The following is a 27,967-nucleotide window of genomic DNA, read 5'->3' as shown; positions in this document are numbered from 1 at the left end:
GGAGGCGGATGGGCCCAGCGGGCGCTGGCCAATGGGGTTGCCGGGTTGTGAGGTGGCCTGACTGCCGGCCGTTGACGGCTCGAGTCGCGCGCTGGGTGGGGGACGAGGCTGGCTGGATGTCACCGGCTGCGCTCAGACTGGCCGCTTGTGTGCGCGGCCAACGAGCGGGAGCGGCTGCCGCCTGGTTATGGAGCTGGCGGAGCTCCAGCAGCAGCAACACAGACGGTGATAGGTGAGCACCGCCCGAAGAGGGATTAGGAAATAGAGTCAGGGAGCAGCAGCAACAACAACTGTTGTCCCTTCATCACAAACACCTCCAGGTGATTGGGACCCTGCCAGATGGAAATTAAATTGTGTCTCTCTTCAGCAGCAAAGTGGAGATGGGGCCCTTGTAGGAAGAAGGGGGAGGGAAAACTGTAAAGTTGGGAAATGAAGGCTACCAGTAAAAACTGCCTGAACTGGCCTTGTCTACCTTAAAATGCAACTCCAGAATTACTGGTGCCAGTATTACTCTTCTTTTAAGAATACAGGGATTTGAAATTTTTTTGTTCTTCTGATAGAGGGAAAAATTAGGAAATTGAATCAAGCCCCACAGCCTCCCATTAAAATTTTAATGCAAATGTGACACAAATTAAAATCATGAGAACAAGTCCCCAGCCTCTAGATATGTGATGATGTGGAGATGCTGGCGTTGGACTGGGGTGAGCACAGTAAGAAGTCTTAGAACACCAGGTTAATGTCCAACAGGTTTGTTTCAAACACTAGCTTTCGGAGCATTGCTCCTATATATGTGGACTAAAATCTTAGTACACATGCTACTCACAATCTTAATTAAATGGTGAAAGCAATCTTAAAAATAACTCTGAAAGGTTGACAAATTCATAAGATTTCGGAGCAGAATTAGGCCATTTGCCCCATCGAGTGTGCGCTGCCATTTCATCATGGCTGATCTCATCCTGGCCTTAACTCCCCTGTTCTGCCCATTCTCCATAACCCTTCAACCCATTACCAATTAAAAGTCTGTTCAATTCCTCCTTAAATTTACTCAATGTCCCAGCATCCACTGCACTCTGGGGTAGCGAATTCCACAGATTCACAATCCTTTGGGAGATGTAGTTTATGCTTCTGACCTGGAAATGCAACTTTCCAAGTGCTTTAATCAGAAAGAGCTTTGACCAAATAACAAACACCAAAATTAAAAGCAAATTACTCTGGATGCTGAAATCTGAAACAAAAACAGAAAATACTGGACATTCACTTTAAAAAAAATAAATTTACAGTACCCAATTCATTTTTCCAATTTAGGGGCAATTTAGTGTGGCCAATCCACCTACCCTGCACATCTTTGGATTGTGGGGGCGAAACCCACACAAACACGGGGAGAATGTGCAAACTCCACACGGACAGTGACCCAGAGCCAGCGTCGAACCTGGGACCTCGGTGCCGTGAGGCAGCAATGCTAACCACTGCATCACTGTGCTGCCCCTCTATTGGACATTCACAGCAGGCATGACAACATCTGTGGCGAGAGAAGGGTGTTAACGTTTAGAGAACTGGTCAGATTTGTACAAACACTGAATTTGGGTTTATCTCAATTGCACTTGATTGCATTAATACATGGTACCAAATGGAAAGTCCAGTCAGCAATACCATACAATAATACTTTTAAAAAACTTCCAGGAAAGTTATTTTAAATGGGTCGGATTTCTGAAGTGGTGAAACCCGTGTTATTTAAAATAATAAAAGTTTTGTATATATAATTTTAAAGTTATGTACACATATAACGTATTACACATTTCAATTAATATGCCTGCTAGAACCAATCTAACCTAAGCTGTTATCTAAGGGCTCCTGACACCCCTTTTCCACCCCCAAAAGCATTCCCAACCTGCTGTCTTAAGATCTTTAAAAAAGTTATCTTTTTAAAATCAATACTGGAAGTTGGTTCCAGCAAAGGCTAGTTGCAGAGTTCCGGTTCATCAATACTGCATCTTTAGTTAATCTTCTGCAACATAAAACATTCTTTCCTTGACCAACCTAGCTCCTGCATTCCAGCACTATGCATGAATAAAAAGGAGCCACATTTAAAATAAATTTAGTGTACCCAATTACTTTTTTCCAATTAAAGGGCAATTTAGGGTGGTCAATCCACCTAACCTGCACATCTTTGGGTTGTGGGGGCGAAACCCACACAAACACGGGGAGAATGTGTAAACTCCACACGGACAGTGACCCAGAGCTGGGATCGAACCTTGGACCTTGGCGCCATGAGGCAGCAATGCTAACCACTGTGCTGCCCGAGCCATCCTTGCTTAACCCAGTGATACACATCTGTTGTTGCACCCCAGTTGCTGCCCCCTGCCAGCTAACTGAAAGATAACAGACAATGACTGTGGGATCTTCTAGTTGATGCATAACCAACTAAACCTTTAGGCAAGTCTGAAGATAATTTTTGCTTTGGAGCTAGCTCATGATTGCGCAGTTAATGTGTTTATCTGGTTTTTTTCAAAATAATATTTTGTTTTGCAGTTCTAATGCCAAAACAGAGAAGCCGAAGACTCCAAAGATTTACACAAAAACAGGAGACAAAGGTTTGCAATGATACCGTTTGCTTGGTTGTTGAAGGTTAGAGCTGCTCCGCTAGAATTAATAAAGGTGTTGGAATGGGGATACAATTTCAAACCAGAGTATACATTATTCTTGTGATGTAGAAGAAAGTAATTTTGTGGGATTTTTTTAAAGTTGTGTGTGTTTGGGGGTAAGAGGATCCATTAGACTTGAAATATTTGTTCACACCTTGCATGAAAACCTGGTGAAAACAATTGCTCAACTATAATTGTAAGTTTATTTTAATTCTTTGTTGAATTAATCTCCCGAACTCTTGGGTTACAAGTGGCCTGTCCCAGTCCTCTCCCTGTGCTACAGCAGGGAACATGAGAGTTGTTCCTGATGGCAGTTCCCCTGGGATCAGGAATTTCTCTGATGATCTTTATTAGTGTCACAAGTAGGCTTACATTAAGACCGCAATGAAGTTACTGTGAAAATCATCTAGTCGCCACACTCCGTGCCTGTTCGGGTACGCTGAGGGAAAATTCAGAATGTCCAATTCACCTACCAAACACGTCTTTCGGGACTAGTGGGAGGAAACCGGAGCACCCGGAGGAAATCCACCCAGACACGGGGAGAATGTGCAGACTCCCCACAGACAGCGACCCAAGCCAGGAATTGAATCTGGGTCCCTGGTGCTGTGAAGCAACAGTGCTATTGTGCTGCCCATCAAATTTGCATAATTATTCGAGATAATAATGACACTAAATGTCCTAGAACTGCATCTTCAATGTGCTGTGTTGCTATTGGATCACCGAGTGTGATAAGATTACAAGTATTGTCCTATCCTTTGTACTCCTTCGTTTTTTTTAAATATGCAGAAAGGGGCATAAATCCATCTTGTTATCTGTGTTGACAATTCAGTAGGATAAAAGCAAATTATTGTGAATGCTGGAATCTAAACCAAAAACAGAAACTGCTGGACAATCTCAACAGGTATGATAGCATCTGTGGAGAGAGAATGGAGCTAATGTCAAAGCTGGCAAGGAGTCATCCTGATGCGAAACATTAGCTCTATTCTCTCTCCACAGATGCTGCTAGACCTGCTGGGATTGCCCAGCGTTTTCTGCTTTTGTTATTCAAATCAGTACACTGTTTCTCACCCCACCCTGACTTATTTGCATTTGCACTTGCACTTGACTTCAGTGTAACTGTCCAGACAAGTTTATATACCCCAGAGACCCTTTCAAAGATGTTTGTTCCTTATGCCTTTCTAATATCCATGTTTTTAAAGGGTTTTCCAGCATATTCACTGGGGAACGTAGGCAAAAGGATGATTACGTGTTTGAAGCTTTGGGCAGCACAGATGAGTTGACTTCTGCAATCGGGTATGTAACCGTTAATGTTTGAAGAATATTGGGAGCTATTGAGAAACTTGTGCTGGTGGTACACTTGTATTGCTCAAGGGCTGCAGGCGCTACACAGCAAACTCTCCAGACCAAGAAGGTTGAATCCCTCGTGCGTCATTAAACTTGCTCAGTCAGGTCAGCAGGTGAGGTAAGATAATTTTCTGTACTGTCCCTGAGCTTTGGAGAAGTAAAATTACCCCGGGATTTTTACTCCTTCCCCAGGTATGGGGGATATTGGATACGAACACTGCTTGTGATGTTTTGATTTGATTTATTGTCACATGTACCAAGGTACAGTGAAAAGTATTGTTCTGCGTACAGTCCAGACAGATTATTCCATACATGAAAAAGTAGGACATACATAAATACACAATGCAATACATAGACACAGGCATGAGGTGAAACATACAGAGTGTAGTACTACTCAGTAGAGATGTGTGAAGAGATCAGTTCAGTCCATAAGAGGGTCATTCAGGAATCTGGTAATGGCGGGGAAGCTGTTTTTGAATTTGTTAGTGCGTGTTCTCAGACTTTTGTATCTCCTGCCCGATGGAAGAAGTTGGAAGAGTGAGTAAGCTGGGTGGGAGGGGTCGTTGATTATGCTGCCCGCTATCCCCAGGCAGCAGGAGGTGTAGACAGAGTCAATGGATGGGAGGCGGGTTTGTCTGATGGATTGGCTGTGTTCACGATTCTGTAGTCTCATTCGGTCTTGGGCCGACCAGTTGCCATACCAAGCTTGATGCAGCCAGATAGGATGCTTTCTATGGTGCATCTGTAAAAGTTGGTAAGAGTCAATGTGGACATGCTAAATTTCCTTAGTTTCATGAGGAAGTATAGGCGCTGTTGTGCTTTCTTGGTCGTAGAGTCGAAGTGGGTGGACCAGGACAGATTGCACACCTAGGAATTTGAAGCTGTTAACCATCTCCACCTTGGCATCATTGATGCAGACAGGAGTGTGTACGATACTTTGCTTCCTGAAGTCAATGACCAGCTCCTTCGTTTTGCTGATGTTGAGAGAAAGATTGTTGTTGTTACACCACGCCACTGGGTTCTCTGTTTCCTTCCTGTATGCTGACTTGTTGTCTGAGATCCGACCCACTATGGTCGTGTCATCAGCAAACTTGTAGATGGAGTTGGAGCCAAATTTTGCCACAGGGAGTATAGTAGGGGGATAAGTACGCAGCCTTGCGGGGCCCCGGTATTGAGGACTGTCGTGGAGGAAGTGTTGTTGTTTATCTTTACTGATTGTGGTATTGATCAGGAAGTCTCCCACAATTAAGTGAGATTGGCCATGATGAATTGTCCCTAGTGTCCAAAAGGCTAAGTGGGGTTACGGGAATAGGGTGAAGGCCTGACCCTAGGTAGGATGCTCTTTCAGAGGGTCAGTACAGACTCGATGGCCGAATGGCCTCCTTCCGCACTGTAGATATTCTATGATTCACTGTTTTTACATGAATATTATCCTTAGCCGTAAGTAAACTTGAGCAGGAACCATCATCTTTGGGGAAGGTGTGAGAGAAGAAGAACAGAAAGGAATAATATAATTCACTTTTCTGAACCACCAGAAACTGACCTTAACTCTGTTTTACAATAAACCAACGGACTGGGTTGCATTGAGTTGGCACACCATCATTGCTGGGATCTTAGATTTACATTGAAACCTGACTGGTATTTGGGACAATATTTCCACTTCACATGGATGTGAACATATTTTCACAGCCAAAATGTGCATCAAATATTGTCTGGTCAGGTACAGCATATAGGGCTTTAAACCCACCATTGCTAGCTTTACCCTGCCCGGTCATGTGCCTTAATCTTAACCTCACGATTACCTCAAGCTCTGTATCGGTGTGGAATTTTCCATTTCCGAGGCCAGATCTTGTCTGTTAATATGATTGCTAATTTAGTCTTAGTCTGGAATTTTGGGTTACGTGCTAATGCTTTGTCGCAACTGGGTAAAGCTTTTCAAACACACTTAATTTGTACTCCCAGAAGAGGGAGTGATGGAGAAATAATTGTTGCTGTTTTCTCATGTTTTATGGTGTCAGTAAAGCATCCATGACTGTGAGCTGTTTTATTAATTTTTTTTTAAAGGATATTTTATTCCAAACACACTCAACAAAATAACACCAGCTTAACATCTAATCAAAGTACACAGTTTGTACATTCTTTTCCTGGTTTTAATTCCCCCCCCGCTCCCAACAGCTCCTCAAATATAGCGATAAAAGGCCTTCACCATACCTCGAAGCCCTCCTCTGACCCCCTTAAGTCAAATTTGATTTTCTCCAACCTGAGATCCCCCAGTCACGCCACGACTCGCAGTGGTGCAGCTGATCTCCAATTCAAACGTATCCGTCGCTCCGGCACAAAGAACAAAGAAAAATACAGCACAGGAACAGGCCGTTCGGCCTCCAAGCCTGTGCTGACCATGCTGCCCATCTAAACTAAAATCTTCGACACTTCCTGGGTCCGTATCCCTCTATTCCCATCCTATTCATGTATTTGTCAAGGTGCCCCTTAAACGTCACTATCGTCCCTGCTTCCACCACCTCCTCCGGCAGCGAGTTCCAGGCACCCACTACCCTCTGTGTAAAAAAACTTGCCTCGTACGTCTCCTCTAAACCTTGCCCCTCGCACCTTAAACCTATGTCCCCCTAGTAATTGACCCCTCTACCCTGGGGAAAAGTCTCTGACTATCCACTCTGTCTATGCCCCTCATAATTTTGTAGACCTCTATCAGGTAGGCCCTCAACCTCAGTCGTTCCAGTGAGAACAAACCGAGTTTATTCAACCGCTCCTCATAGCTAATGCTCTCCATATCAGGCAACATTCTGGTAAATCTCTTCTGCACCCTCTCTAAAGCCTCCACATCCTTCTGGTAGTGTGTAGTTCTGTAGGCCTGTAGTCCCCTGGATTATCCTTGCTACCCTTCTTAAACAAAGGAACAACATTGGCTATTCTCCAGTCCTCCGGGACATCACCTGAAGACAGTTGAGGATCCAAAGATTTCTGTCAAGCCCTCAGCAATTTCCTCTCTTGCCTCCTTCAGTATTCTGGGCTAGATCCCATCAGGCCCTGGGGACCTATCTACCGTAATATTTTTCAAGACGCCCAACACCTCGTCTTTTTAGGTCTCAATGTGACCCAGGCTATCTACACACCCTTCTCCAGACTCAACATCCACCAATTCCTTTTCTTTGTTGAATACTGATGCAAAGTATTCATTTAGTACCTCGCCCATTTCCTCTGGCTCCGCACATAGATTCCCTCCACTGTCCTTCAGTGGGCCAACCCTTTCCCTTGCTTTTTATGTACATGTAAAAAGCTTTGGGATTTTCCTGAATCCTATTTGCCAATTACTTTTCGTGACCCCTTTTAGCCCTCCTGACTCCTTGCTTAAGTTCCTTCCTACTTTCCTTCTATACCACACAGGCTTTGTCTGTTCCCAGCCTTCTCGCCCTGACAAATGCCTCCTTTTTCTTTTTGACGAGGCCTACAATATCCCTCCTTATCCAAGGTTCCCGTAATTTGACGTATTTATCCTTCTTCCTCACAGGAACATGCCGGTCCTGAATTCCTTTCAACTGACATTTGAAAGCCTCCCACATGTCAGATGTTTTTTCTTAAATAATTTTTATTAAAGTTTTCACAAAATATCAACAACAAAATGTAAAAGGAACCCAATAGAATTAAATACAAAACAGAACAAAACAAATCAATGCCCCCCTCCCCCTATACATAAATAATAAATTAACACCCGTCGAAACACATAGCAAACATAACAAATATATACACCCCCTCAGATCCCCCAATATAGAAAAACAAAAATAAAATAGAACCCCCCTCCCCACCGCGGGTTGCTGCTGCTACTGACCATTGTCTACCGTTCTGCCAGGAAGTCTAGGAACGGTTGCCACCGCCTGAAAAACCCTTGCACCGACCCCCTCAAAGCAAATTTCACCCGTTCCAATTTAATAAACCCCGCCACGTCATTGATCCAGGCCTCCACGCTTGGGGTCCTCACATCCTTCCACTGAAGAAGAATCCTCCACCGGGCTACCAGGGACGCAAAGGCCAGAATACCGGCCTCTTTCACCTCCTGCACTCCCGGCTCCTCTGCAACCCCAAATATTGTGAGCCCCCAGTCCGGTTTGACCCTGGATTCAACCACCCTCGACACCATCCTCGCTACACCCTTCCAAAATTCCTCCAGCGCTGGGCATGCCCAGAACATATGGGTGTGGTTTGCTGGGCTCCCTGAGCACCCTACACACCTGTCCTCACCCCCAAAAAACCGGCTCATCCTTGTCCTGGTCATGTGTGCCCTGTGCAGCACCCTAAACTGTATGAGGCTGAGCCTCGCGCACGAAGAGGAAAAGTTCACCCTCCCCAGGGCATCTGCCCACGTCCCCTCCTCGCTCTCCTCCCCCAACTCCTCCTCCCACTTACCTTCCAGCTCCTCCACCGAGGCCTCATCCTCCTCCTGCATCACCTGGTATGTTGCCGAAATCTTCCCCTCTCCAACCCACACCCCCGAGAGCACCCTGTCCTGTACCGTGCGTGGCGACAGCAGCGGAAATTCCACCACTTGCCGCCTGGCAAACGCCTTTACCTGTAGATACCTAAAGGTGTTTCCCGGGGGGAGCCTGTACTTCTCCTCTAGCTCACCCAGGCTCGCAAACTTCCCATCCACAAACAGGTCCTCCAACCTTCTTATCCCTGCCCTGTGCCACCCCGAAATCCCTCCATTTATTCTCCCCGGGACAAAACGGTGGTTCCCCCCGTATCGGGGTCCACACCGAGGCCCCCACCTCCCCCCTGTGCCGCCTCCATTGCCCCCAAATTTTGAGGGCAGCCGCCACCACCGGGCTCGTGGTATACCTCGTTGGAGGGAGCGGCAGCGGCGCCGTTGCCAGCGCCTCCAGACTCGTACCCTCACACGACGCCGTCTCCAACGCTCTTCCATGCCGCCCCCTCCATTACCCACTTGCGCACCATCGCCACATTAGCGCCCCAGTAGTACCCACAGAGGTTGGGCAGCGCCAGCCCCCCCCCCAATCCCTACTCCGCTCCAGGAACACCCTTCTCACCCTCGGAGTGCCTTGCGCCCACACAAACCCCGTTATGATCCTGTTGACCCGCCTAAAGAAGGCCTTCGGGATAAGAATGGGGAGGCACTGAAACAGGAACAAAAACCTTGGGAGCACTGTCATCTTGACTGATTGCACCCTACCCGCCAGGCACAGCGGCAACGCGTCCCACCTCTTAAACTCCTCCTCCATTTGCTCCACCAGCCTCGTGAAATTAAGTCTATGCAGGCCTCCCCAACTCCTGGCCACTTGAACCCTCAAATACCTGAAGCTCCTCTCCGCCCTTTTTAGTGGGAGCTCGCCAATCCCCCTCAAGGTCCCCTGGGTGAACCACGAACAACTCGCTCTTCCTCATGTTGAGCTTGTACCCTGAGAAGACCTCCTCTTGTTCGTGGCCACACTCGCCATCGGGACCTCGTATAACAGCCTAACCCACCTGACGAACCCCTCCCCGAACCCCAACCTGTTCAGCACCTCCCACAAGTACTCCCACTCTACCCTATCAAAGACTTTCTCGGCGTCCATCGCCGCCACTACCTCCGCCTCCGCCTCCCCCTCCTCGCTGGCATCATAATAACATTCAGGAGCCTCCGCACATTCGCGTTCAACTGCCTCCCCTTCACGAACCCCGTCTGGTCTTCGTGGATGACCTGCGGCACACAATCCTCAATTCTCGTGGCTAAGACCTTCGCCAGCACCTTGGCATCTACATTTAACAACAAAATCGGCCTGTAAGATCCACACTGCAGGGGATCCTTGTCCTGCTTCAGTGCCCGGGACATCGTCGGGGGCAAAGCCCTCCCCTCCCTTGCCTCATTGAAGGTCCTAACCAGCAGCGGGCCCAACAGGTCCACATATTTTTTGTAAAATGCGACGGGAAACCGTCTGACCCCGGTGCCTTCCCCGCCTGCATGCTCCCTATCCCTTTGGCCAGCTCCTCCAGCTTAATCGGAACCCCTAATCCCACCACCAGTCCCCCCTCCACCTTCGGGAACCTCAGTTGGTCCAGAGATGCGGCCCATCCTTCCCTCCTCCAGTGGGGGCTCGGACCGATACAGTTCCTCATAAAAGTCCCTGAAGACCCCATTGATGCCAACCCCACTCCGCACCACACTCCCTCTCCTATCCTTAACTCCCCCAATCTCCCTAGCTGCGTCCTGCTTCCAAAGCTGATGCGCCAGCAACCAGCTTGCCTTTTCCCCATATTCGTAAATCGCCCCCTGGGCCTTCCTCCACTGCGCCTCCGCCTTCCTGGTGGTCAACAGGTCGAATACGGCCTGGAGGCTACGCCTCTCCCTCAACAGTCCCTCCTCCGGCACCTCCGCGTACCTCCTGTCTACCTTCACCATCTCCCCCACCAGCCTCTCCCTCTGTTCTCTCCTCTGTTTGTGGGCCCTAATGGAGATCAGCTCTCCCCTAACCACCACCTTCAGTGCCTCCCAGACCATCCCCACTCGGACCTCCCCATTATTGTTGGCCTCCAGGTATCTTTCTATGCTTCCTCAGACCCGCTCGCCAACCGGACCTCCTCGTCCGCCAACAGCCCCACCTCCAAGCGCCACAACGGGTGCTGGTCCCTCTCCTCCCCCAGCTCTAAGTCTACCCAATGCGGGGCGTGATCCGAAATGGCTATCGCCGAGTACTCGGTATCCTCTACTCTCGCAATCAGCGCCCTGCTCATAACAAAGAAGTCGATCCGGGAATAGGCCTTATGAACATGCGAGAAGAATGAAAATTCCCTAGCCCCCCGGCCTTGCAAATCTCCAAGGGTCCACCCCTCCCATCTGGTCCATACACCCCCTCAGCACTTTAGCCGCCGCCGGCCTACTACCCGTCCTAGACCTGGAGCGATCCAGTACTGGATCCAACACCGTGTTAAAGTCCCTCCCCATTATTAGGCCCCCCACTTCCAAGTCCGGGATCCGACCCAACATGCGGCGCATAAAACCCGCATCGTCCCAGTTCGGGGCGTACACGTTGACCAGCACCACCCTCTCCCCTTGCAGCTACCACTTACCATTACGCACCTGCCGCCATTGTCTGCCACAATGCTCGACGCCTCGAACGACACCCTCTTTCCCACCAAGATCGCCACCCCACCCGATTTTTGGCATCCAGCCCCGAATGAAACACCTGGCCTACCCACCCCTTCCTCAATCTCACCTGGTCCGCCACCTTCAGTTGTGTCTCCTGGAGCATGACCACATCCGCCTTCAGCCCCTTCGGGTGTGTGAACACCCGGGCCCGCTTAACCGGCCCGTTCAGTCCCCTTACGTTCCAGGCTATCAGCTGGATCAGGGGGCTGCCCTCCCCCGCCGACTAGCTATAACGCTCCTCGGCCAGCCACGTGCCCACGCCCGGCCCGTTCCCCACGGCGGCAGACCCCTGTCCCGACCCCCTTTACTCGCTCCAGCTCCCCCCTGACCATACCAGCAGCAACCCGGTCCCCCCCCCCACCGCCCCCAGCTAGGATCCTTCCTAGCTGCATTGCTCCCCCCATTGCACTCCCGCAAGCCAGCTGACTCCTGCTGACCCCGGCCGCTCCCGCCTCTCCTTCGACTCCTCCCATTGTGGGATTTCCCCTCCCCCTCCATTACCCACCAGCAGGCTCTCCACTTCCCCCTGCCATCCCAAGCGCGGGAAAAAGCCCGCGCTTCCCCGCCCCCTCCAGCCTTTACGGGAAAAAGCCCGCGCTTTCCACCTGCCTGGCCCCGCCTCCTCTGGCGCAGCTCCTTTTACAGGCCCAGTCCCCTCACCCCCGACTCAGGCCTCACCCTCCCCCGCGGGGCCCCATCCCCCCTACTGGCCATCCACCATACTGGCCATCCACCCCTCACTCCATTTACTTGCCCCCTCCAAGAGCCCACCCGCCAGACCCAACCAAAACAGTGCCCAACCCACCCTAACCACCCACACCGAACCAAAAATAAACAAGAACAAAGAACCCCCTCAAAATGTAACACAACCACAACAATCCCCCCCCCCCCCCCCCCCCCCCCCCCATCCCGACCCTCAGTTTGTGTCCAACTTCTCGGCCTGAACAAAGGCTCAAGCCTCCTCCGGGGACTCAAAATAATGGTGCCGGTCCTTGTAGGTGACCCACAGGCGCGCCGGCTGCAGCATGTCAAACTTCACCCCCTTCCTGTGCAGCACCGCCTTCGCCCGGTTGTACCCGGCACTCTTCCTTGCCACCTCCGCACTCCAATCCTGATATATTCGAACCTCCGCGTTCTCCCACCTGCTGCTCCTCTCTTTCTTGGCCCACCTGAGTACGCACTTCCGATCAGCGAACCGATGAAACCGCATCAGCACCGCCCGTGGCGGCTCGTTGCCTTGGGCCTCATCGCCAGCACTCTATGGGCCCCTTCCAGCTCCAGGGGCCCCTGGAAGGACCCCGCTCCCATCACCGAGTTTAACATGGTAACCACATAGGCCCCCACGTCCGACCCCTCCAGCCCCTCCGGGAGGCCCAGGATCCACCAATTCTTCCACCTCGACCGATTCTCCATCTCCTCGACCCGTTCCTGCCATTTCTTGTGGAGCGCCTCATGCGCCTCCACCTTTACCGCTAGGCCCAAGATCTCGTCCTCGCTATCTGAGATCTTTTGCCGGACCTCACGGATCGCCACCCCCTGGGTCTCCAGCAGCTTATCAATAGAAGCCTTCATCAGCTCTAGCAGGTCTGCTTTAAGCTCCCTGAAGCAGCGCTGGGTAACCTCCTGCTGCTCCTGCGCCCACTGCATCCACGCTGCCTGGTCTCCGCCCGCCACCATCTTCCTTTTCTTCCCTCGCACTTTCTTTGGCTTCACCACCACTTATTTAGTCGCTCCGCTCATGGTCCAAGCCATACACTGTCGGGGGAATGTTGCAGTCTCCTTCCTACACCGGGAAATGTCGACAAAATGCCATTGGGGGCCCTGAAAAGAGCCCAAAAGTCCGTTCCAAGCGGGAGCTGCCAAACATGCGACTTAGCTCTGCATAGCCGCAACCGGAAGTCCCCCCACATGTCAGATGTTGATTTACCCTCAAACATCTGCCCCCAATCTAGGTTCTTCAGTTCCCGTCTAATAGTGTTAGAATTAGCCTTCCCCCAATTTAGCATATTCACCCTCGGACCACTCTTATCCTTGCCCACCAGCACTTTAAAACTTACTGAATTGTGGTCACTGTTCCCGAAATGCTCCCCTACTGAAAGTTCTACCACAGGCCGGGCTCATTCCCCAATACCAGGTCCAGTACAGCGTCTTTCCTAGTTGGACTATCTACATATTGTTTTAAGAAGCCCTCCTGGCACGTCCGACATCCCGAAGATCACCACCATAGGGTCCGGCTTCACCTCAACCCCTACAATCCTTGATAGAGCTCCGAATACTGTCACCCAAAAATTCTCAATTCCTCACACCTCCAGTGCATATGAGCATGATTCTCTGGCCCCTCCCACACCCATTTGCAACCTCTGGAAAAACCCACTCATCTGAGCCCGAGTCATGTGGACCCTGTGCACCACCTTACATTTTGTCAAACTCATTCTTGCGCAGGAGCAGGTTGAGTTCACTCGCTGCATTACCTCACACCAAAGTCCCCATCCGATCTCCCTCCCTAACTCCTCCTCCTATTTCTCCTTGATCCTTTCCCTAATGTCTTGTCCTGCTCTCCCAACCATCCATATATATCCCCAATCCTGCCATCCTGCACCTCATCTGGAAGCAGCATTTTCTCCAGAAGTGTATACTCCTGTCAGGTACCTGAGGCAACAAAGGCAGCTCCTTAAGCGCAAAGTCCTGCACATGCCAGTACCTCAACTCACTTCCCTTTGGTAACTCAAATCTCTCCCGCAGCTCCTCTAACCCAACAAATTTCCCCTCTGAAACATGTCCCTCACCCGCACTAACCCACCTACACATCCATCCATCCCCCGGTGTGAACCTATGGTTCCGTCACAATGGCGTCAACCCCGACATGTGATCTAGATTAATGTGCCTCCTCAGCTGGTTCCAGATTTTTACAGATGTCTGCTCCACCGGACACCCCCATTACTTCCTCGGAGCGAGCGGCAACGGGGCCTTCACCAGTGCCCTCAGGCCTGTACCTTTACAAGACCCCTCTTCCAACCTGACCCAGTTCGACGTCTCACCTTCTCCCTATTCGCTATCCAATAGTAATGCAACACGTTCAGGAGCACCAACCCCCCTTCCCACCTCTGCCTTTACCACAAAGCCCTTTTCCCTGCCGTCGGCACCTTCCCTGTTCACACAAATTCCGAGACTAGCACATCCACCGCCTGAAAAAAGGCCTTGGGGAGAAAAATCGGGAGGGACTGAAACACAAACCGGAATCTTGGCAGCATGTTCACCTTCACCATCTTCACCCTCCCCGCCAATGTCAGGTGCAGTGTATCCCACCTTTTAAGGACCCCTTGACCTCCTCCACCAACCCTGTCAAGTTCCACCTATGCATTGTGGCCCACTTGTGCATTACCAATACCACTCCCGTGCCACCTTAAATGGCAGAGCCCCAGGTTCGGCCCCCGCCCCACAGCTTTCACAGGAAACACCTAACTTTTCCCCTACATTCAATTTGTAACCCGCAAAAGCCCCAAACCTCTCCAGTCGGCCCATGATTCTGCCCATGCTTTCCAGCGGGTCGGACATGAACAACAACAGGTCATCGTTGTACACCGACATCTGGTACACCCTGCCTCCCCTCACAATCCCTCGTCACTCAACCGAGGCCCGAAGTGCCATAGCCAAGGGTTCAATCGCCAACTCAAAGAACAGCGGAGACAACGGGCACCCCTACCTCGTGTCCTATAAACCCAAAATACCTCAAGCTTGTCTCATTCATTTGCACATTTGCCATGGGAGGCACACACAACAACCGGGCCCATGCCACAAACCTCTGCCCAAACCCAAACCTCCACAAAATTTTAATACCTCCACTCTACCCGATCAAAGACCTCCGCCGCATCCATGGACACTATCACCTCTGGCACTTCACGGGGTCATAATTACACTCAGCTACCTCCTAATGTTACTAGAGAGCTTTCTCCCCTTCACAAAGCCAGTTTGGTCCACTGAAGCCACCTCTGGCATACACTCCTCCAATCTTCTAGCCAATACCTTTGCCAGGAATTTCACCTTGGTATTTAGCAGCGAGATGGGCCTATAGGATCTTCAGTCCAATTGATCCTTCCCCTTTTTTGGGATCAGCGAAATTGATGCCTGAGCCAGCGTGGCCGGCAACTCCCTCCTTTCCACCACTTCACTAAACATGCCCAAAAGGCGGGGGGCCAACTCCTCGCGAACTGTGGGCAGTACGGTAGCATAGTGGTTAGCACTATGGCTTCACAGCTCCAGGGTCCCAGGTTCGATTCCCCGCTGGGTCACTGTCTGTGTGGAGTCTGCATGTTCTCCCCGTGTGTGTGGGTTTCCTCCGGGTGCTCCGGTTTCCTCCCACAGTCCAAAGACGTGCAGGTTAGGTGGATTCGCTATGCTGAATTGCCCTTAGTGTCAAAAAAGGTTAGGATGGGTTATTGGGTTAGGGGATAGGGTGCAAGTGAGGGCTTAACTGGGTCGGTGCAGACTCGATGGGCCGAATGGCCTCCTTCTGTACTGTATATTCTATGTTCTAACTGCTTTGAAAAATCTACTGGAAAGCCATCTGGCTGGCACCTTCCATGACTGCATCATGCCAAGACACTCCATCACCTCCTTTAGCTCTAACGGCTCCTCCAGCACCTGTCTCTTCCTCACCTCTAGCTCCGGGAAGTCTACCCCATCCAAAAAACGACCCATGTCAGCCCCCTCCTTCCCGCACGCCCCGCGACTCGCCTTCTCCCCATACTCATACTGCAACCCCCTCGCACTTCATAGCTGACCCATCGTCAACCGTTCAAACTGCCCCTGCAACTACTTTCTTTCCTCCAACAACTCCTTCGTGAGGGCCACAGAATACATCCTATCCACCTCCACTATCACTTCCAACAGTCGCTTATGCTCCTCCGTCTTCATCCTATCCTTACGGGCCTTGAACAAAATAATTTCCCCTGGACCACCGCTATCAAGGCCTCCCAAAACTGCCGATACCTCCCTATTCTGATTAAGCTCCACATAATTCTTAATTACCACCGGCACCTTCCCAGAGAACTCCTTGATGGCCCAAAACCCTGAATCCAACTTCCACACCGGCCTCTGCACCTGACCCGAACGAAGTCTGACATCTAGAAAGTGCGGAGTGTGGTCCGAATTCACTATTCCCCGAATTCACTATTCCCGTGTGCTCTGCAACTTCACAAGCACAACTTCTGCTCTTCTGCCATTCTGAGTAGAATGCTGGTGCTCCAAAGGGTTACATTTGCTTCAACAGCTCGCAGCAGTGAGTGACCAACATTCTGCTGGATTTTTAGGACTTCACCTGAGCCCTCTTCAATGAAAGGCTGCTAACCACAGCCATGTATTTACTTTTTAACTGGGATTTATTTCTCTCCCTGTCCAGGATCTCTCCCAAGGGATTGCCTGGGATTGTCTTCAATAGTGTGCTTTTCTGGTCATATGATGGTTTTTGTGCTGTTTTCTTTCATGCATTGATGTGCTGGAATCACCCTCAGCCCTAAGAACGTAAAATGCTGAACTGCACATGTACAGCCCTCTCCTGGTTTGCATAAATGCAGAAACTCAGGTTTGGATTTCCTGGCTTGACAAGAAATTAAGCCTGGCTTTCATAATGGGCCTTGTTATCCTGAGGACATTATCCTGAAGATAATAGAGGCTGGTTAGCACACTGGGCTAAATCGCTGGCTTTTAAAGCAGACCATGGCAGGCCAGCAGCACGGTTCAATTCCCATACCAGCCTCCCCGAACAGGCGCCGGAATGTGGCGACTAGGGGCTTTTCACAATAACTTCATTGAAGCCTACTTGTGACAATAAGCGATTTTTATTTCATTTTCATTTTATTTTTCATAATGGTTGTCTGTTTGTTCTCAGGCTGGCCGTCGAGTTCTGCTTGGAGCAAGGTCATGAGTTTGGGGAGGAACTTTACAAGGTACAATGAATCATTGAATCAAATGACCCAGAGGAGGCTATTTGTCTCTTTCTGCCTGTGCCAGCTCTGCAAAGGAATTAGTCCCATTCCTTTGTGTTCAGCTCTGGGCACCACACGTAGGACATGATGGCCTTGGAAGGAGTACAGGGTACATTCACCAACACATTACCACAATGCCGAGGATTAGATTTAGGAAAAATTACATAAAGAGGCTTGTATTTTGTGGAATATAGAAGGTTAAGTTGGTGATTTGTTTTCAATTTTTTTAGAAATATGAAAGGAAATGATGGGGTAGATAGAAACGTTATCTGCTGGTGGGGGTGTCTTAAGACAAGGGGACATAACCTTAAAACCAGACCATTCAGGAGAGAAGTTAGGACATACACTTCTTGCAAACGGGGTTGGATGTGTGGGAACTTTTCTCTCTTCTCCACCCCCCCCCCATCCTGATAAAAAAAACCAGTAGATGCTAGTATAGTAAATGTTTGAGATTTTTGCTGCCAAGGGACATTAAAGGATATGGGATCATGGTGGGTTGATCAAATTAAGATACAAATCAACCATGTTGTAATTGAATGTTAAATACTCTCTATAGTAAAATTATGTCCTGGTGCTAAATCCCCTCTGGTTACTGACCTCCTGCCAGTGGAAACACTTTCTATTGAAATGGAAATAAAATGAAAATCGCTTTTTGTCACAAGTAGGCTTCAAATCACGTTACTGTGAAAAGCCCCTAGTCGCCACATTCCGGCGCCTGTTCGGGGAGGCTGGTACGGGAATTGAACCGTGCTGCTGGCCTGCCTTAGTCTGCTTTAAAAGCCAACTCTTTAGCCCTGTGCTAAACCAGCCCCATTCTATTGGTGGCTAAAAGCAAATTACTTCAGATGCTGGAATCTGAAACAAAAGAGAAAATGCTGGAAAATCTCAGCAGGTCTGGCAGCATCTGTGGGGAGAGAAAAGATCTAGCGTTTCGAGTCCGATGACTGTTTGTCAAAGCTAACAAACAGAGAAAGTGGGAAATATTTATACTGCGTAGTGAGAATGAAAGATGAGTCATAGCCACAGAAACCCAGGGAAACAGGGTGCTAATGGCCACAGAAACCAAGGGGAAAGAGTGTTAATGGCAGTCCCCAGAGAGAACACAAGATGTGAAAAGCCAAACAGCAGAGAAACTAACATCAGAGGATGAACTGTAGATGTGGGGGGAGGGGAAGGGGGAAGAAAAGAGGAGAAAGATTAAGGAAAGATGGATAAGATTGTGGGGGGGGGGGGGTTAAATATATATTAAGAAAGAAAGAAATGGTAAAAGACAGTTAAAATGAAATGGGATGTAAACAAATGGGTCGAGGTGGGGTAGAGCTGATCATCTGAAGTTGTTGAATTCGATGTTGAGACTGGTAGGCTGTAGCGTGCCTAACCAAAAGATGAGATGTTCCTCCTGCGTTGCGTTTCACTGGAACATTGCAGCAGGCCAAGAACAGACATGTGGGCATGGGAGCAGGGTCTTTTGTTAAAATGGCAAGCAATGGAAGATCAGGGTCCTAAATACGCACAGACCGAAGATGCTCAGCAAAGCGATCACCCAGTCTGCGTTTGGTCTCTCCGATATAGAGGAGACCACATTGGGAACAGCGAATACAGTAAATCAAATTTGAAGAGATGCATGTGAAACGCTGCTTAACTTGGAATGAGTGTTTTGGGCCTGGGATGTTAAGCATGCATCTATTGGTGGCTGTGCTTCAGCTACCTTGGCCGTGGGGTCTGGAATTCCCTTTCTAAACCTCTCCACCTCACTTTTCCCCCTTTAAATGCTCCTTAATACCTGCCTCTTTGAGCGAGTTTTTGGTCATTCACCCAAATATCGGTTGTGTGGCTTGGTGAAAGGAAGTGTGGTCAGGGTAGCTGTGGGAGCCCTTGGGCTTAAAGTGGGTATTGGTCGGTAACCTATTCCCAGAAACTGAGAAGTTGAGGAAAGGAAGAGTTCGCTATGACCTGTGCAGAGGCAATGGAATTAAAGGGAGGGCAATCATTTAGGTTTTAATCATCTGCAAGGGTCAGCTGTTGACAAGAAGTTACAAACTAAGAAGCAGGAGCTCAGTTTTTGAAGTTTGACGTTTTCTAGAAAGAAGAATAATGCCAAAATTACCCAGCCCATGAAAGGGACCAGTTGTGTGCTTTATTTAAAAAATAATAATGAAATTGTGTGCAGGAAGTGAAGCTCATTTAGTCACGTTCTTTTAAATAAAACAGCTTAATAATTGTATCAGACCTTGTCTCTTGAGGGCAAATCATCCACCTACTGAAAGATTGAAGCACAGTTTATAAAGGCAGCAAATCCAGGGTTTTATTGTTACACCTTCCGAGTTGTACTATCAAATGTTAGGCAGTCCGAGCAACCCCCTGAATATAAGATGCAGGAAATACAACACCACTGAACTCTAATAACCACAGTAAATCTATAATTTGTATAATCACCATGAAGAACAGCCAGATAATCACTATATTCTTGATGTAATCAATTATTTCAGGTGCACACCTGTGTACAATGACTATATTTAATATTGAATTTTGTTTGGCTTGTTTCACAGATCCAGTGTATCTTACAGGATGTTGGATCCAACATAGCTACCCCTATCTCCTCTGCACGAGAGAGCCATCTTAGTAAGGAATTTTAAAATCAATTAAAGCACACTTAATTATAATTCTCCTGATCTGTAGAACCCTTGTTACCCCACCACCCCACCTGGACACACATTATCTGACTGATAGTGAACAGGCTATCCTCCCCAAACATGTACTGGTTTTGCCCTAAACGAGCAGCTAGGCAATGCTTGAGGGCAGCGTGTGGTGATTCACTCGTCTGTGGCATTTCCTTCCTCCCATTTGAAAAGGGTGACTAGCTGAAATTGGGAATGGTCCCTGCGCACAAGAAAACTCCAATCCTGTGTTCGCAGGTGAGTATCCATTTACCAAATTAGGCAGACATCTAATGATTCACAACTGTTTTATTGTTGATGTTATAGTTCAGTACAAATACTGGTTTCCACTCTTCCCTTCAGGATCCTCTCCCTGTCCAGAAACCGCTTAATACTGGGGAAAACCCAGCTCGTAAATACACGTTTCAATGGGCATCACCTGTTCTCAATTCACTCTGAAGCTAGTCCTGGTTTCCTCTTAAAGGGATCCATATTTCTAACATTGAGGTCTTGCCATGTGGTATTGTTGCCTCAAGGAATTAATGTGCAAAAACATGGTGAGGTCTGCCTGTGCCACAAGATGGTGCTAGAGCAGGGTGAAACTAGCCTGTGCTCAGCAGCTCATTGTAAAGAACAGAGATTTGCAACACAGCATTGGTGGTTGGCCACTACTGCAGTTGCTGTCTCCACATGTTACATCAATATACTGCTTGTAACAGGGATTATAGATATTTAAAACACTGCACAGAACTGATTCTGTAATTAGTTACTTTACATAGCATTTTGCTGAGAGGATTCTTTAACATCCATGAAAATGTTGATTTATCCTTTGTATGTTTGTACTAGAGAGAACAACATTTAGTGAGAAGCCAGTGATTGAGCTGGAAAATTGGATCGATCGATATACAGAGCAGCTTCCACCTCTTTCAAACTTTATCTTACCAGTACGTATATCATGGGATTCTTGCCTGCAGGTTACTGTTTTCGCAAATCTCACTTTCCATGATATCAAGCTAAAGCACATCTTTGTAACAGGTTGTTAAGGTGTCTTGCAAATGCACTTGTGTTCTTGTACTTTATCATGCTGTGAATTAAATCAGGGCACAATGTACAAAGACCTCTTTCAACATCAGTTGTATTTGCCACAAAACTAATTTTACACAGATGAAGCATATGTTTCTGTCAGTCAGTGTGGCTAGGCCTCCAGATCAGGGTAGTTCTGTGCCCGGAATCTCAGGAATGGAGTAGGCAGTTTCAAATATCTCTAGCTCTGTTTGAGAGAAACACCAAACAGAATGATGTATCTGGCCAGTGTATCTGGCCATCATTGTCCCCCAGTGCAATTTTACACACTTTTGTGGTTTTCATTGGAAAGTGCCAGATGGGGTGCTCCAGAGGAGGATTATCATTTGGGATATATTTATGAACTTTTCAGAAGCTGTCTACGGAGCACTGGAAGTGGTCTGGTAGCAAATCATCCTCTTCCCCTCTCACTTGTGCCCACCCACCAGCTCTGATAGCAAAAACCAGCAGGGGCTGGTTTAGCTCACTCAGCTAAATCGCTGGCTTTTAAAGCAGACCAAGCAGGCCAGCAGCATGGTTCGATTCCCGTACCAGCCTCCCCGAACAGGCGCCGGAATGTGGCGACTAGGGGCTTTTCACAGTAACTTCATTGAAGCCTACTCGTGACAATAAGCGATTTTCTTTTCATTTTTCATTTCAAAAGCATGGGAAAATCCAAATTTATGGATATGCTTTCTTGAAAGAACTGAAAACAAACAGCATTTTTAATTTTCATGTGAATAGCATATCAGACTGCATGTTAATGGAAGTTGGCAAGGAAATAAAGTATCATACCACCTGTTGGCTCTTCAAAGACCCAAAACTTTGCTTGTTATTTCAAATTGAAATCTTTATTCAGCTCCATTCTTATTTATCAACTAAGAAAGCTGTTTCCAATAATTAAAAAGAGGGGTACACAGTACTGACTGAAACTCTAGTTTGACCTCTCCTGTGCGGTTCGTGATGGTTTAACCAAGATGGGGCATTGGGGTGAGACCTGCCAATGCCTCTCTGGCAAAGTGCATTTATTGTGCCCACAGGTGACTGCAGCACCCACTGACTCAAACTCTGTGTTTACTGTTGATATCTTGTATTCTACTGAACACAGACTGCCAGAATCATTTCTCTTTCTTTTGCAGTCAGGAGGAAGATGCAGTGCAACCCTGCATTTGGCACGAGCAATCTGTCGTAGGGCAGAAAGGAGGTAAATTAATGAACAGGGTCTTTATTTAACTGCCACTCCAGCAGCATTCTCTGAGTCTCTCATTACCTTTTTGCATTTAGATGAATAATGCTGATATAGGGAATGTAATTTGGGGGGGGGGGTGCTGAAACATATGGAAGTGCTGCATGATTTGGAGCATTATAAGAAACCACCTTCCACAGCAGCCTCATTCTGGCTAAGTAAGTGAATACACAATCTAATGTGATATTGTGATTCAAAGTGGATTGTGCAAAGTTTAATAATCTCAACTGGCATGACTATAGACAGATTACAATTATCCATCAAGCCTCAGAACCCAGCCCTGATTTATTCAATAGATTTGCCTTATCCTTCAAACTGTCTATGTTTGAAGAATGACCATTTGGATGTGACAGTAGAGAAATGATATGATTGTACCCAAGAATGAATCAATGCCTTCAGAAGGGAGTGGGAGAATCCTTGGGAGTGAATACCTTCAAAGCAGGTTTACTTATTCATCTCTAATTTGGAGCCACCAATATACTTGGACCAATTATGGGATGGGCAATGAATGCTCGCCTAGTCAGAGAAGCCCACATCCCTTGAATGAATAAAAAAAATTAACATGTTAATCGCCTGCTTCAACATTCTATGTAGTGAGCTGAAGCTGACCCATGTAAATTCAATCGGCATCAAAACGACCTGGTGAGGAGCAGCACAATGGCACAGTGGTTAGCACTGCTGCCTCATGGCCCTGAGGACCCAGGTTTGATCCCAGCCCCGGGTCACTGTCTGTGTGGAGTCTGCACACTCTCCCCGTGTCTGTGTCGGTTTCCTCCGGGTGCTCCGGTTTCTTCCCTCAAGTCTCGAAAGTCGTGCTTGTTGGGTAACTTGGACATTCTGAATTCTCCCTCCACGTACCTGAACAGGCGCCGGAGTGTGGCGACTAAGGGATTTTCACAGCAACTTAATTGCATTGTTAATGCAAGCCTACTTGTGACAGTAGTAAAGATTATTATTATGTGCAGGGTAGGTGAATTGGCCATGCTAAATTTGCTCCTTAACTGGGGAAAAAGAAACAATTGGGCACTTTAAATAAAAAAATAAAAAATGACCTGGTGAATGTTCTACTCAAAAGTCTGCCAAAATATATTTCCGGCAAAAACAACCTGCTTGATCATACTGATTGAACAAAGGTTTTTATTTCTGGGGTAGTTTATCATTGCTCACTGATATTTGAGAAGTCTCATCACTTCAACTGGGTCTTGCTGAGCAGGGAGATGCAAGTGAAGGCTGTGGAGTCTATTGGGAATTGTGGGAGGGGAAAAGAAGGAAAACATAGAACATACAGTGCAGAAGGAGGCCATTCAGCCCATCGAGTCAGCACCGACCCACTTAAGCCTTCACTTCCACCCTAACCCAATAACCCCTCCTAACCTTTTTGGACACTTAGGGCAATTGAGCATGTCCAATCCACCTAACCTGCACATCTTGGGACTGTGAGAAGAAACTGGAGTACCCAGGGGAAACCAATGCACACATGGGCAGAGCGTGCAGACTCCGCACAGTGACCCAGCAGGGAATCGAACCTGGGACACTGGCGCTGTGAAGCCATAGCGCTAACCACTATACTACCATGCTGCCTGTGGAAAGTTTCACTCGCTGACTTCTAATCGAACCTGGGACCCTGACGCTGTGAAGCCATAGTGCTAACCACTATGATACCATGCTGCCTGCAGAAAGTTTCACTCTCGCTGACTTCTGATCCCAATCCTTTCCCTAATTTTTTTTGATCCGACCCTCATTATCTGTCCACCTTGTCCACTAACCAGACCCCACTATCCTTTCCCTCTCTTGGTAGTGGTCATGGGTAACCACTCAGGAGTAGTTGGTGCATTGTCTTGGCTGCGATCCTCAGACCAGTCAGATGAATCGGATATAAAAGTAAAGGGAATACTTGCGAGAAATTTCAAATAAAAAAAAACTTAAAATCTGAGTATCTTGGAGTTTACACTAATCTGCCAGTTAACTATACGTTTACTTCAACAGCATGGTCTCTATCGTTCGAGCTGGAGAAGCTGACCAAAATGCTGCAAGATACCTCAACAGGTAAAATCAGTTTTGTGCTATAGAAATTGTTAATGTAAAGCTCGACCAGAGGACTAGGTGATCTCCATTCCCATCTGAATTGTCCAAGAGGGGTAAATGAGCACTAGGAAAAGCAGATATTTGTATTGAAAGGAGAGAAGTTTCCCTGCAGATGATGAGTGGCTCCCTCTTGGGCTCAGTGGGATTGGGAAATTGAATAAGTAGGGTTTCATAATTTTTTGTACTCCAGTTGGTGGGTAGGGACAATTGAATACTTTGATCACATTTTGGACCCACGGCGAGCCTAAAGCTGCCAGTGTCAGGAAAACTACAGCGATTGAAGCATACATAAGATCGAGGCGACTCAAAACTGATGAAGCTTTGGAGGAATATCGGGAAAGTAGGACAAATCTCAAACGCGCAATAAAGAGGGCTAAAAGAGGTCATGAAATATCTTTGGCTAACAGGGTTAAGGAAAATCCCAAAGCCTTTTATTCGTATATAAGGAGCAAGAGGGTAACTAGAGAAAGGATTGGCCCACTCAAAGACAAAAGAGGGAATTTATGCGTGGAGTCAGAGGAAATGAGTGAGCTTCTTAATGAGTACTTTGCATCGGTATTCACCAAGGAGAGGGACATGACGGATGTTGAGGCTAGGGATGGATGTTTAAATACTCTAGGTAAGGAAGGGGGAGGTTTTGGGTATTCTAAAAGACATTAAGGTGGACAAGTCCCCAGGACCAGATGGGATCTATCCCAGGTTACTGAGGGAAGCGAGGGACGAAATAGCTGGGGCCTTAACAGATATCTTTGCAGCATCCTTGAGCACGGGTGAGGTCCCATAGGACTGGAGAATTGCTAATGTTGTCCCTTTGTTTAAGAAGGGTAGCAGGGATAATCCAGGGAATTATAGACCTGTGAGCTTGACCTCAGTGGTAGGCAAACTTTTGGAGAAGATACTGAGGGATAGGATCTATTCACATTTGGAACAAAATAGACTTATCAGTGTTAGGCAGCATGGTTTTGAGCAGGGAAGGTCATGTCTTACAAACCTAATAGAATTCTTTGAGGAAGTGACAAAGTTAATTGATGAGGGAAGGGCTGTAGATGTCATATACATGGACTTCAGTAAAGCATTTGATAAGGTTTCCCATGGCAGGTTGATGGAAAAAGTGAAGTCGTATGGGGTTCAGGGTGTACTAGCTAGATGGATAAAGAACTGGATGGGCAACGGGAGACAGAGAGTAGTGATGGAAGGGAGTGCCTCAAAATGGAGAAAGGTGAGTAGTGGTGTTCCACAGGGATCCGTGCTCGGACCACTGTTGTTTGTGATATACATAAATGATCTGGACGAAGGTATAAGTGGTCTGATGAGCAAGTTTGCAGATGATACTAAGATTGGTGGAGTTGCAGATAGTGAGGCGGACTGTCAGAGAATACAGCAAAATATAGATAGATTGGAGAGTTGGGCAGAGAAATGGCAGATGGAGTTCAATCCAGGCAAATGCGAGGTGATGCATTTTGGGAGATCTAATTCAAGAGCGGACTATACGGTCAATGGAAGAGTCCTGGGGAAAATTGATGTACAGAGAGATCTGGGAGTTCAGGTCCATTGTACCCTGAAGGTGGCAACGCAGGTCGATAGAGTGGTCAAGAAGGCATACAGCATGCATGCCTTCATCGGACGGGGTATTGAGTACAAGAGTCGGCAGGTCATGTTACAGTTGTATCGGACTTTGGTTAGGCCACATTTGGAATACTGCGTGCAGTTCTGGTCGCCACATTACCAGAAGGATGTGGATGCTTTAGAGAGGGTGCAGAGGAGGTTCACCAGGATGTTGCCTGGTATGGAGGGTGCTAGCTATGAAGAAAGGTTGAGTAGATTAGGATTGTTTTCATTGGAAAGACGGAGGTTGAGGTCTACAAAATTATGAGAGGTATAGACAGGGTGGATAGCAACAAGCTTTTTCCGAGAGTGGGGGTGTCAGTTACAAGGGGTCACGATTTCAAGGTGAGAGGGGGAAAGTTTAAGGGAGATGTGCGTGGAAAGTTTTTTACGCGGAGGGTGGTGGGTGCCTGGAATGCTTTGCCAGCGGAGGTGGTAGAGGCGGGCATGATAGCATAATTTAAGATGCATCTGGACAGATCTATGAACGGGCGGGGAACAGAGGGAAATAGATCCTTGGCAACGGGTTTAGATAAAGGATCTGGATCGGCGCAGGCTGAGAGGGCCGAAGGTCCTGTTCCTGTGCTGTAATTTTCTTTGTTCTTATTACAGAATGAAGCTTTTAGACTGCCCCAAACATAACTTAACTATTGACTAGTGTGAATGTACCGTCCCAATTGGGTGGCAGTCATTTGGGGAGCTTTTCTTTCTGTATGCCTTTGGCCAGTAGGCTTAAGAATATAAGACCATAAGTTTTAGCAGATTTCGGCCACTTGGCCCATTGAGTCTGCTTCGCCATTCAATCATGGCTGATCTTTTTCTCATCCCCATTCTCCTGCCTTCTCCCCATAATCTCTGATCCCCTTATTGATCAAGAACTGATATCTTGTGATCCTTTCCGTTATGGTTTTTTTGCATCTCTGTTCTCATCTAGGCAAAAGGGGCATTTTATTTGACTTTTCTGTACGAAAGCTCTTAACTGCATTCAGTGTCTCTTTCTGCAAATGTGCGTGGGCATTGACTGAGAATAGGATCAACGTAGCAGGGAGGATGTCCATAGAATAGTAGAATTATTGCTTGTCCCGACACTGGGAAAATGGTGTCTGCAAAGGGCTTTCAGGCATCTTCGAGAGGATTGCAAAAATGTGGGAAAGGGCAATTGGATTTAAAAACAAATAAAATTAATTGAAGTTCACCAAGGCACTTGTTAAATACGCAGTTTCTTTATGAAAGTTGGTCATTCATCAGATTTCCCTACAATGACCCATCCTCGGTCACAGAAATATATTGTATTGATTTCTAATACTTTGCAGTGATAATAATCCTCCGGGTTCTCCTGTTTCTTCACAGGTTAAGTGACTACTTATTCACATTGGCAAGGTATGCTGCCATGAAGGAAGGCAAAAATGAGCAGATTTACAAGAGGATAAATCAAGACTAGATGGGTGCGGACCCTATGTTCCACTTAAAATGAAGATGGGAAAACCTTCAGAACTATTCTATATTACAGTTGTAACCCTTTTATTTGTATCAGCGACAAAGGTATATGAAGCTTTTAATTGGGCGGCTTGCTTTGTATTTGACATTTCAGGAGATTGGTGCTATGCTAGCCACTTGACATTATGTCTCCTCATTTGGTGGAAAATTAGTGTAGGTTAGGTTACGAGGATAGGGTGGGGGATTGGGCCTAGATAGGGTGCTCTTTCAGATGGTAGGTGCAGACTCGATGGGCCAAATGTACTCCTGCACTGTAGAAATTCTATATGAGGTTAGGTGTGGAATGAGTTGGATGCAGAATTCTGTTTTCCTGTACTCTTTGGCCCCCCAGCTTCAGAAGAAGGCTCTTGAGTTGTGATTTTTGCCAAGAAAGAATTACAGTGAAATCACCAAACCTGTGACACAAACTCACTGCGTATAAAGGAAACTTCCAATTCATTAATAAAATAGATTTACAACTCCAGTCTTCTGATAAGAATTGTACTTCAGGCTTTTCCCGAAAAAGCTGTTTTATTTTTTATCCTCTTCCTTCCTATTTTGCACAACATATAACTATCCAGAGAGCAGGCAGAGTGGCTTACATCCAGATTCTTTGTTAGGCTGGAAGACCCAGGGTTACTCTTCATTCAGTGTGGGGCGACTGCTCTGTTATCACAACTAAGGTGAGGTATTAAAATTAGAAATTCTGA

At 47.5% G+C, this 27,967-nt stretch overlaps 1 protein-coding gene across 1 annotated transcript; it reads left to right on the top strand.

The window, feature by feature from the left end:
- Positions 1-20: 20 nt before the first annotated feature.
- mmab (metabolism of cobalamin associated B) lies at positions 21-27,967 on the top strand. Its single transcript, XM_038816682.1, has 9 exons — positions 21-232; positions 2,530-2,591; positions 3,842-3,935; positions 17,030-17,087; positions 19,676-19,748; positions 20,630-20,727; positions 21,985-22,049; positions 24,078-24,137; positions 27,132-27,967. The coding sequence occupies exons 1-9, from the start codon at positions 117-119 to the stop codon at positions 27,220-27,222; spliced, it is 717 nt and encodes a 238-aa protein (XP_038672610.1). The 5' UTR covers positions 21-116; the 3' UTR covers positions 27,223-27,967.

Source organism: Scyliorhinus canicula, chromosome 1 (genome assembly GCF_902713615.1).
Source record: "Scyliorhinus canicula chromosome 1, sScyCan1.1, whole genome shotgun sequence".
NCBI classification, from domain to species: domain Eukaryota; kingdom Metazoa; phylum Chordata; class Chondrichthyes; order Carcharhiniformes; family Scyliorhinidae; genus Scyliorhinus; species Scyliorhinus canicula.
This window is presented reverse-complemented; position numbering and strand designations above follow the sequence as displayed.